This window comes from Phascolarctos cinereus, unplaced genomic scaffold (genome assembly GCF_003287225.1).
Source record: "Phascolarctos cinereus isolate Bilbo 61053 unplaced genomic scaffold, phaCin_HiC Scaffold_3;HRSCAF=262, whole genome shotgun sequence".
NCBI lineage: Eukaryota > Metazoa > Chordata > Mammalia > Diprotodontia > Phascolarctidae > Phascolarctos > Phascolarctos cinereus.
The window spans coordinates 80,136,405-80,148,682 of record NW_027555736.1 but is presented as its reverse complement, the minus strand read 5'-3'; the positions used below and the strand labels follow the sequence as shown (position 1 = coordinate 80,148,682).

Here is a 12,278-nt window from a genome sequence, read left to right as displayed (position 1 = left end):
CCAGTAATTAACAATTGATACGCATATGACTTTAAGATTTACAAAGAGCTCCATATACACTATCCCATTTGAATCTCATAACAACCCTGTGAAGCAGGTACAGGCATACCTGGTTTTACTGCACTTCCCAGGTATTGCAGTTTTTACCAATTGAAGGTTTGTGGCAACCCTCTATTGAGCAAGTCTATTGGCTTTCCAACAGCATGTGCTCACAGCACTTCCTATGTCACATTTTGGTAATTCTCACAATACTTCAAACTTTTTCATTATTTTTATAGCTGTTATGGTGATCCTCGATCTTTGCTGTTATTATTGTAACTATTTAGTGGCACTCCGAACCAAGACCATATAAGACTGTGGACTCAGTAGATAAATGTTTGCGTTCTCACTTGCTCCACCAGCCAAAGATCCACCTTCTCTCCCCTTCTCCTCAGGCCTCCCTATTCCTTGAGGAACAACAATATTAAAATTAGGCCAATTAATACCCCTACGATTGCCCATAAGTGAAAGGAAGAGTCAATCGATGTGGCAAACTTCATTGTTGTCTTATTTTAAGAAATTGCCACAGCCACCCCACCCTTCAGCAAACACCACCCTGATCAGTCAGCAGCCTTCAGCGTTGAGGCAAGACCCTCCACCAGCAAAAAGATTAAGACTTGTTAAAGGCTCAGGCGATGGTTAGCATTTTTAGCAATAACATTTTTAATTAAGGTATGTACTTTAATTAAGGTAGATACTTTTTTTTTAGACATAATACTACTGTACACTTAATAGACTACAAGAGAGTGTAAACATAACTTTCATTATACAGTGACTCACTTTATTGTGATATTTGCTTTATTGCAGTGTTCTAGAACCAAACCTGCAATACCTCTGAGATATGTCTGTACTCCTTTCCATTTTTACAAATAAGAAAGCTGAGGTAAATGATTCAACCATGTTTACAAACCAAATATAGGTAGGTCTGTGAACTGAGGTCTTTTTTACCAAAGGTCCGTCACTCTATCTGCTATGTGATGTTGCCCCTAAGCACCCTCAGCTCTTGGTTACGACTACTGCTAAAACCAAATAGAAGAGAGTTGGATAAATTCTGATCTTGTAACCCAAGCTCCCTCTGTTACACAGTCAGATCCTATTGTTACAACTGAACAAACATGAAAACCTCTGGGGTGTCAAAACATTTTTCACATTACCCCACCCCCTGCCAGAAAATGAGCATTAAAAAAAATGAGCACTTAGACCCCTCACCCACCCACCAAAAGCAGTCAGGTCAACCAATGACAGCCAAACCGATACTCAGGCAAACAAGTGCATTAAGATAATAAATTGCTCACATCCGTATCTGATGAGGAAAAAAAAACATCTAAAAGGTCAAATTTCTGATTCTGCATGTTATCAGTCTGCTAAATAAATGAATGAAATAGAAATTCAGCAGGTTTTCTATCTGAAGTGTCAGTGAATAGAGAAGCTGCCTCTGAGTCAGGAAGGCCCACCCTTGACGTGTGGTAGCTATGTACGCACAGGCCTGTCACTTAACCTCCATGTGCCCACCAGTAATTCTGTAAAGTAAGTTACCAAGGAACAACTAATTATAATGAAAATGAAACATACATGTAGACCCAAACAAAAAAACCCAAACCTCCAACACACATACTACTCATTTTTTGCATACTCTTTGGCAAATATTGTTTAAACCATCATACTTTTAATATCCTTCAGTCACATGAGAAACGCTTTTACATTTCTCTAGCCAATACTATTTCTAAATACAACCAAGACTGTGTGGACCTGTTCCTAGCACATTGTCTTCCACATTTCCTTGTCTAACACCCTCCACACCACCATAGTATGACAAGTCTGAAGCCCCTTATTTCACAGTAGCTAAGAAAGCGGATGATATTACCAACAAGAGAAAGTCAAGTCTCCTGTTTTCAATCTAGGTCAAGTTATCCTCATTCCAACAGGAAACACTACCCTAGGTCAATTAAATTACTTTCTGAATTAGCAGTAGTAACATGATGACACCAAGCCATTGGTAACAAATGAGCTGTTTCCTCACCTAAAAAAAAAATTCCAATGATGTTCACTTTAAAAAAAAATTTGAATTAATAAAAGGATTTTGCTCCATTGCAAATTATAACCATATGGATTTGCATAATCATATGCAAATTAATCCAAATAAGTTTCAGATAAGAAATATAAAACTAAGTTGAATAATTAGAGAAGACAAAGTAAGTTTTTTTGGAGGGAGCCAAAAACTGATTTAAGGATTATAAGAATTGACCTTTAAAGAAGTATACCCATACACGCTATATGTGGCTAGCATAGAGACTGGAGCTATGATTTCACTGATACATTGAACTCCTCATAGAAGGACTCTACTACTTCAGGGTGGCACCTTCTCTGCAACTTGGAGTCTCAGAAAATTGTCTGAGAAGTTCAGTGACTTCGGTCACAGGGCCAGAGTGGGTCAGAGGCACAACTTCAACAGAGGACTCCATGGCTCTGAAGCAAGCTCTTTATCCACTCCAATATGCTGGTGCTTACGTGAATAACCAATGCCATATACAGTATAGGATCAAGCAACTAAAATTCTTAAGGCAGGCAAAGGAAGTGCTAACATTTATTTTATATGTATTTATATGTGTCTTCTGTTTCCATAAGGTGTCCAAGAACCAAGAGCAAATGTTATTTGGAAATTCCTTTGAATACACTTGGGGCAGTACAATTTACAATTTGGAACCCAATTGGCTTATTAACCTGAATATATGACTCAGTTAACCTGTACTTAGAATTCAAATAAGAAGTCTCAAAAAAAATTAAATTCAATCAAAACATGTTAAGACCTTATTACTATGGTGACAGCACAATTAGTTAAGACAGAGTCCTGCCCACTTGGAGCTTCCAATCTATTAATAAGATATATCATAAACATTGATAACATTGATTTATCACACTACATGATTAGTACATTAGAGGTTAGCACAACAAGACACTGTGTTGAAAAAGGAATAGTTGTTACCGACTGGAGTATGAGAAATCAAGAAAGACTTCATGGAGTAGTGGATATCTGATTTAGGTTTTAAAGGATGAAAGCCTTCACCAGATATAGAAATGGGAGGGGGATATTCCAGGTTTAGCAAACAGCATGAGTAAAAGTATGGAGGCAAGAAAATGGCATATTGAGAGCTGGTTCTCTTTTAAGAGAAAAACAAGTCTTGCAGAGAGGGGAGAGATGTAAGGAGAAAAAAATTTGGAACTCAAAATCTTATAAAAGTGAATGTTGAAAATTATCTTTATATGTAATAGGAAAAAATAAAATACTATTAGGTGGGGGGTGGGGAGGGGGAATAGAAAAACAAGCAAGTCAATGAGGCAACTTTTAGGAGAGATCAGCCTCCTACAGTCCTTTTCTCTGATATTTAATATTCTTAACAGTTACCCTTAGACAATGAAAAATTCTAAAGCGCCTTCCAAGAAAGATTAGATTATGCTAAACAAAGGGTTGGTGTTAGTTAACTCTTATAACTAGCAACCTATGTTGGGAGTCTACAGCAATTATCAAATAACCAAAACATTCAGCCAACCAGAACACCCTATTCCCCCAGCATTACAAATAAACAAGGTGTTACTGTGTATACAATGACATTTTCCCTTTATTCACAGAATTTCATTGATTGGTCTAATTTGTATTTAGTCCACTCATTTTACTCATGTACCAGTCATCATTATGCCCTTGACTGCTGGAGGGTGTGAAACCTAATACAGAATTATGAAGAAGTATTTAAACATTGCTGTAATTATGTGCCTTGGGAGGGATCCAAGGTTGGCCAGCAATAATAATACAGTATGATTCCAGTGTATATGTTAGTTTTTAAAAAATGGGAAAAAAATTCTTCAAATCACTGACAAAAGAAGTTTTTTTTTTAAATCACATCATCAGATATTGTGACCTTCACAAGTCATTCAACCTTTCGGAGCCTCATTTTCTTAATCTGTAAAAATGCTCTTCTTCATATTATAGTTTAAATAGTTGACGCCTACAGTATTTCCAAGCTTAAAGATCTATGAAATAATACTGATTTTCTTTGATATCATTGAGATTTAATAGAAAAGTATTAATAATCTATATTTTCTAGTAATAAAAAGCCACCATTGGAACCACTTAAACTACTTTTCACTTTGTTTTAAAAAATTAAATACTTCATGTAATTCAACCAATTAAATGAAAACATGCACATTTGATGATGTTAATACTTTTTAAAGTTTCACCTTTCCTTTTTTTTTAAACTAGGCTGCAAACAAATTGATGATTCTGGTTAACTTATATCAAGCCAAAAGAAAGTCAGTTAATAATCCCTCTATCTCATACAACCCAAAAAATATTCCTAACACAATTGTGTATTTTAAGCAGGAAGGAGGTAACATGATCTTAACAAAGCTTTTCACAAGACCAAAAAAAGTACTATTTAACTCATTCTCTCTCTTCTCTCTCTCTCTCTCTCTCTCCTCTCTCTCTCTCTCTCTCTCTCTCTCTCTCTCTCTCTCTCACACACACACACACACACACACACACACACACACACACACACACACACTCTTCTCCCCTTTTAGTCATTCTACTACTCAAGAACAATAAATGGACAAGAGAAGAAAATCAGTCCATTTTGCCACTTATTAGGAGCTCTGAGAAATTGTTTGCTGAGATGCAGATGGCAACCCCAACAGTACTGGCTAAAATTAGGTTTCGGCATTTGCAGAGGTGGGGGTGGGGTAGATTTCCTTGATTGAGCTATTCCTGTTTTCCCAGGCAAGGACAAATTATCAGGGATTAGCTATATTCACATTCAAGTATTCCTAAAAGATACCTAAATATTGCCAACTTCACCCCTATCCCCGATTTTAAAAAGGTAATGGGGTGAGAGGAGGATCAAAACTAAGGTGAATTTAAATGCATATTCAGGATGCTTTACTTTAGAAAAAACATGAACAAATCATGGATTTTAATTTTGGGACTACATATTCAGACATAGTAAACAAAGGCATACAGTAATGTATAGTATAGTTTTCATTATACATGTCAATGAAAAGTGGAAATCCACCATAATTGCCAAGTGCATGAGCTCCAAACACAACTGAAGGAGGGGGGAGTAGAGAGGGGAAAAAAAGAAGAGAAGGTCCTGATAAAAATATAGAGAAGTTTTCTTCCTGCACAGTGGGCCCTAGAACCTCATTTAAAAAAAAGATTTCAGAAAATATCTATCCCTTCCCTTCTTTCAGTGTTTGCCAGGCTGACATCTGGCTTGCAATTTCCATGAGCCTCAAAAGAAAAAGATTCATACCTTAAAATTATTATCTCCCTTCTTGTCATCCCAATCCATGAATACATCAACAACCTGAAGCTCAATAATCTCAGGTTCTCCTACATGGAGACCATTCAAAAACAAATAAGTCAAGCACGCTTTCAATATAATAAAGCAGTAATGTAGAAATTAGGTGTACCAAGCGCTTTAAACACCCCTTATTAGCTGGTTGGTTCAGCCATCTTCCAGCACTGCTCAGAGGAGTTTCTGTTTCATCTACCTGAACATCCAATTTGAACCCTTTCCAAAGACAATCCCTTATTTCCATCCTCATCTCTTCTCTTTGTAATTCAGTTTAGAAGCTTACATCCATGTCCATTTAAGAGTACAGGGCAAGTGTTTGCCTGAAAACCAAAAAAAATCAGTAAATATTGACCTTTACGGATCAACTGTACTCTACACCACTCCTGTGGCCCTGAAAATTATTAAAAGGCAAACTAAAAATACCAATAGTATCATTCAACCTTTCCGTCCAGGCAGTTCCCTGGTTTCTTCATTGGTATTTAACACCAAAGCATGAGACTCATTTTTCATTAAAGTTGCAGAGCTTTTATTTTCCTCAGTTTCAAATGTTGTAATTGATCTGCATTGTCTTCTTAAATAACAAAACTGGTGAAGGACACTGCAGCTTTAAATATTTCAGTGCTAACTAAGAAATAGACTCCATTGCAATATGGCTCTGAAGGTCGTGTCCTATTGTCTTTTTTCTCTACAAATATACTAAATGACATCTAAGTCATTCCTTTATATAATAGAGGGTGGTTGCCTCCCTAGAATTTCCACTTCATCTCCTCCGTACTGCTCCGGTGTTTATTTAGAATCTTACACTCCCAATTTTCTCCACAGGAGAGATAAGCTGATTGCTATTAATGATTCCAGTATCATACCTAGACACAAACACATGTGTTCACGTTAGTTTAATTGAGCATATGCAACTATCTTAAAAGGACATCTCCCAATGGTTGGGAGCCTCTTCAATAGTGAAGGCAGTAAGGACTGGGAATGGACAGCTTTGAGCCTGCACTGGCATCCCTGATTGAAGAACTGAAATGTGTCCCTAGTTAAAATGACAGGAATTCCACGCCGCTTAACCTCGGGATAGTCTAGCAATCTTGTGATTCACTTTTTCAGAAAGCTTGACTTCCCTCAAAGACATAACATCCAAATCCACAACGAACAAGAGCTTAAGAGGGAGAGGGTAGTAGCGTAGGAGAATCACACTCGAGTGTCCTCGCACAGAGATGTACGATAGGTTTATGTAATTCCTTAAACTACCGGAATGGTTTTCACATGAGGACAAGACAATGTAAACGAGGGCCACGGGCAAGGAAAGGGGACCATGACATGTAGCAGGTTACGTGGGACAGGGATGCAGAACACAAAGCCCAGCAAGGAAGCAACAGCACTCGAGAAATGGGGAGGGGGAGAGAAGGGGGAAGGTGTGCGCAGGTGTATTTGGAGTTATTACCTGAAATGGCAACAGATTGTTACCATTATCGGTCCGAAAAGCGTTATCCTCCATCCAGGATTTGGAGGTGAGAGGAGCCGCCCGGGGGAACTTCGGAGGCGCAATCACATTGCTGGAGAAGGGTTTTTTGAGCGGGGAGATGGGATTAAGCGGAGATGGCACGCCGACCCCGACTCCGACCCCTACGCCAACAGCCCGGCGAGGGTCCCTGCCGGCTTGCAGCCCGCCCCAGGGATTGGAAGGGGTGCTCCAGGCGGCGTTCTGGTGATTGTTCCAGCTGGAGGAGGATGAGGAGGCCGAGGCAGAGGACGGCTTGCTGGTCATGATGGGCTGATGGCTGTACGCCGCGGCGTTTCTTTGGGTGTAGGTCGCCTGGTTGGGGCTCACCGGCGACCTGCGCTGCTGCTGCTGCTGCGCCTGCTGCGCCTGCTGCGGCTGTGCGGGCGGCGGCGGCTGGGGCTGGGGCGGCGGGGGCTGCGGCTGCTGTTGCGGCGGCGGCGGCGGCTGCGGGGCAGGCGGTGGAGGCGGCGGCGGCGGCTGCTGCTGTTGGTGGTGCTGAGCCTGCGCTAGGCCGATCTGCGGGGAGAAGGTGCCTCCGAAGACCGGGTTGACGTGGTGAGGGAAATTCTGAAAAAGCATGGTCCCATTGACGGGGGTGATCCCTTGGAAAAAACTGTCCTCCACGGCGTTCGTGGTGCCCGTCGACCAGGTGCTCCCGAAGGAAGGGGACAAGGACGTGCCCGGCGCCGCGGCAGGCTCCTGCTGCGGGGGCTGGTGGAAACTCAAGCCGGGCAGGAGCGGAGATTCCATCTGCATCTTCTCCTTGCTGTTGGGGGCCGTCGAAGAAGTCGCCGCCGCTGCTGTTGGATTGAGACTCGTCACTGGGCTGCTGTCCTCCGGCTTGGGGGTCTCTGAGGAGAGGGGCGTGGAAGAGGCTTCCGCTGCGTTTGACTCCTGCTGCTGCTGCTGCTGCTGCTGCTGTTGCTGCTGCTGCTGCTGCTGCTGCCGCTGCTGAGTCTGGGTTTTGCTTTTGTCCATCAGTAAATCATCCTGCATGGTTTGCGCAGCTGAAACGGGAAAAAAGAGAGGCGTGTTATTATTAAAGGGATCATCAATGCCACTCGCAGAAGCGGTGGGGTATTTCACTTGCGAAAATCCAGTGCCACTGCCACTAGCCAATTGCAATGCAAATCCGTAATCTCCCATTTAGAAGCCCCAGTCTGGCAAGGCGGGGGGTCACGCTAGAGCTCTAAAAATATGGTTTTAGCAGCTTCACCCTTTCTGGTGTCTTGTCTCCTTTCAGTGTTAGTGAGAGATGTGCTTATAGGACAGAGATATACAGCAATTTCGCCACGTCTCTTTTCCCTTCACCGGAACTCAGTGCGCTCACCCTGCAATGAGAAACTGATTCTTGTTCCTGTTTTTTCCAAGCACCACCCTCCCCCAGTTATTTGCATACGTCAATAAATACTGCTGCGTCCTTCAGCAAGGTTAAAAAGACACCAGTCACTACACTCCTTCCCCCCCCCTTCCCCTGCTTGAGCACTTTAAAGGAACAGGAGTCTCATCCTTGATTAGTAAACTACCTTCTTGCTTTTGTAATTGTTTCATTTAACTGCAAAGAACCACGAGGGGGAAAAAAATCTTTGCATTTGGTGAAAGAAGCCTCAGCTGCACAATCATTCTCTGGTCTTCAGTACTGCAGCCTACTCCATTTTGTTAGGGACCTTAAAAGCAGTCATTTTTAAGGGGGGGTGGGATGACTAACATTAGCTAATATGCAATTTGTTTGTCCTTCATTACTCTGAGGAATATATACATATATATGTATATATGTGTGTATATATATATATATATATTACACATACATATATTCCTGTTAATTTTGTCAATACTGTTAATTACAACCCAAGACATTCTTTTTAATGAGTTATTTCAGTTTTCAGTGTCTATCTTTGAAGCTCTTTGCAGAGCAGAACAATGGTTCCAGTCGGATTTGAGGTCAAAAATTAGAGTAAGGCTGTGAGATCAGTGGACTCAATTTTAATTCCTTTGAGATTTAGCCAGACAATCAGGGCAAGTTTTGAGTCCTTAAACTGGCACTATCAAATGCAGAATAAATTATCATACAACTGGTATTTACAATGGAAAGACTGGGATGCTAGTAGTCCCAACGATAATTCAACAACAACAACAAAAAAGAATTAAAAATAGAAATGCACAAAGTCCTTTATGCCTGTACATCGTGATGATACTACTTTTGCCAAAAGAGCTTCCCTTTGTCCCATATGGATATTGTGGTATTTTCCATTTCACACAAAAGAAATACATTATTTATTTACCTTTAAAATATTTCTTGAATGCTTAAGGATAAAAAATGCCATCACTCTAAACATGTGGATTTCAGATACACTACCCCCCAGCTTCTGTGTCAACCGGTATTGTTAATATAGATAGTCTAAGTATTTTTAAATGTATGCCTGTGAATTTTACATTATGCCAAGATCCTATCAAATATTTGGGGAATTTGCAAGTGTATAAGGCCAAACACATAACTATTTAGATGATGATTCAGTATAATTAGAACAAGGTTATTGACATATTTAATATAGCTATTTTAATTATTTTATTCCATCCACCTCACAGCACTATATACTTTTGGGCTGCTATTGTTATACTTCTGCCAGTGATGGTAGAAGCAGCTTTCTCAGAACCAAGGTATTTACATATACTAAATATTTGACTTGGGACAACATCATGGTTTAACAGGAGAAATAGGATGAAAAACTGAGAAACTATTACCTTAATTGTAAACAGATGAGATAGAAAGGTTAAAAGAGATGCACTATTCTATTTTTAAGAATATCCTTTAAATGACTTAATCTAGGGTTCTTTTTCTAGGTGAGTTTCATACACACAAAATGTGGAGGGAAAAACTTGACACCCCCCGTCTTTTGTTGCCCATTCTTCCCCCACACCTCATTTGACAGATTTGCCTCTATTATCAATTAAACACACAAATAATCGCATTTTCTTCCATCTTGGCCTAAAAACAATCATTTTAAGTATGATAAAATGGGAAAGTTTCTAAGAAAGAACACAAAAGATTTAGATGTGTACATCACTGCTGCTGCCCAAGAGATGGTCATGGAAAAAGACCTTTACACACTTTTTTGGGTAATGCTGCAGTAAACCTGAAGACTCAAGAATCTGAGTAGCTTCCAGGGAGCTAGAATTTTTATTATGATAACCACATTATCATGGATGATACTGTGGATTCATTCCATTGTATTTTTAATATCATTTTGCTTCTTGTCCTCCTTAAATGTCCATTGTGTGTTCTATTTTTTAACAGTGAATTTAAATAAAATATTCTAAGGGGAAGAGGGACTGTATCATACTCCACCCAAAGCAAAAAACAAACAACCTAAAAATCAATTGTTATTGATGATCAGGAGAAGGTGGAGTGCCAGCATTACGTATTTCTTTTCTCACTATTGCTTAAAGGTATACATTTCACTGTTAGCGTAAATTCAGCACTATTGTCAAGGTCAAGACATGCCTTTACTAAAAATTACCTGTCAGGACAAGAGGCTGACACTGAATTAAGATAGCATTTACAATACTATTACCCGATGTCTCTCAGTTACCGTTAGTGCGAGTATTTGGGGGCTTATTTTTACAGCGAAGTCCTGGAGATATCTTACACCATCCCCCACCACCCTAACAACACTGTCTGTTTTTGCATGCAGTAAACGACAGGCTCAATCCCCGAATTCTCATTTAGCAGTTACCTTTGAGTGTCCAGCTTTTAGGGATCGATAAAAATTAAAGTGTACAGTATTTATTTTCCTTCTTTCGGGTTGATTATCTGACTGCTCCGGCAAAAGCACTTTGACAACTGGAAGACTAGAGGGCATGCGCACCCGAGGAACTGTGGGGACTGGAGTCTCTGGCCAGCGCCTTGCCGGCCCCGCACGTTGGCAAGAAAGGAGGAGAGTTCACCAAGCCAGAGTCATAACGTTCAAGAAGAAAACAGTTGTACCCTGATTGCGTTAACAGGCAGCCTAAATCATTAGCTGTGGAAATGAATTGGGGATAGAGGGAAGGAAGAGAACTGATTTGTTAGGTTAATTTAGGAAGGAAAGCTAAAAGGATCTCTGACAGTCGCACCTAGAATTAAAAAAAACAAAAACAAAAACAAACCCAGGAGAGCCACCTTAAATGGAATCGAAACGATAATGACTGAACAGACATGGGTACATTGCTATGACAAGATTATATAAAGAACTCTGGATAAAAAATAAAATAAAATAAAGTGATAGTAAGTATGGCTTCACTTCTCAAAGAAACCCTATCTTTAAATGAATTGAGTATAATTGTAGAAATCATGGTAAATACTGTCACACATTTTTCAGTTAAATCTGTGTCCACAAAAAATTCTCAGGCATATATTTACCATGATTTCTTTAAACCTATAATGGAAATCAAGCCAAAATTGTTACTTTACAAAATTGTACTGCCTGACCCATACTAGGTACTTAATAAATGCTTATTAAGTGAATCGACTTGATATCTCAATTCACAGTTGAAAAAACCGAAAGCTTCTCTTACCTTAATACAGTAATAATCCAAATCAAATTCAGAATATCAGTGTTTAACAAGATCCCAGGATATCAGATGAAATGTAAAATAACAAGTTAGTTTATTTAGTGTTTTACTAAATATCACTCAAAAGATCAAAGAATCCAATTAGAGTTCAAAAAACCCTCAGAAGCCATCTAGTCCAACCTTCTTATTTTACAAATGAGGAAACTGAGGCCCAGAAAGTTTAATCTAGCAACTTGCCCAAGGTGACACAGGTCTATAGTGTCATATTTATTCCAAATTTTGTTAGAGGTTTGCCAAGTGCTTTATATGCAGATTATTTTATGCTCTTATCAGTTCTGTTAGGTTAGTTTATTACCTCCATTTTACAGATGAGGAAACTGAGGCTGAGAGATTGGATAACTTGCCCAGAGTCACAGAGCTAGTAAGTATCTGAGGCAAGATTCAGACCACAAATCTCCATGATTCTAGGACCAGTCCCTTCATCCACCATGTCAGGCTGTCAAATGCACCCCCATAGCTTAGCTTTCTGGTTTAGCAAGCAAAATTGTAGAGCCTTAAAATATTGCATTCATGCACTATGGCATACTATTGTCCATTGGGGTTCTAAGAACAATGGTTAAAACCACAGCTTACAAAAGCAGCAGCAGGATATTTATTATTTCCTGTGGGTTTTGGTACAATGCCAGTTGGGGGAGGGGGATCGGTATATAACAGTTGATGACAACACTGACAAAATTTGGAGTTTAAAATCGTGTGTCAGCTTTAATTACCATAACTTTATATTTTCCTTTCTTTCCCAATTCCTACTGTAGCATTTCCATAAACCACCAACTTAA

General features: G+C 39.7%; 1 protein-coding gene across 10 annotated transcripts in view; it reads right to left on the bottom strand.

Annotated features, from left to right (window-relative positions):
- Positions 1–12,278, bottom strand: part of CPEB3 (cytoplasmic polyadenylation element binding protein 3) — a 232,576-nt gene that overhangs the window by 180,713 nt on the left and 39,585 nt on the right. For 7 of the 10 annotated variants that reach the window (XM_078150993.1, XM_078150994.1, XM_020964193.2 and 4 more), the window contains exon 1: positions 6,832–8,101. In XM_078150993.1, the coding sequence (XP_078007119.1) occupies positions 6,832–8,037 (1,206 nt within the window). In that variant the 5' untranslated portion in view covers positions 8,038–8,101. The other 3 variants (XM_020964192.2, XM_020964191.2, XM_020964190.2) reach the window with 3 other exon arrangements.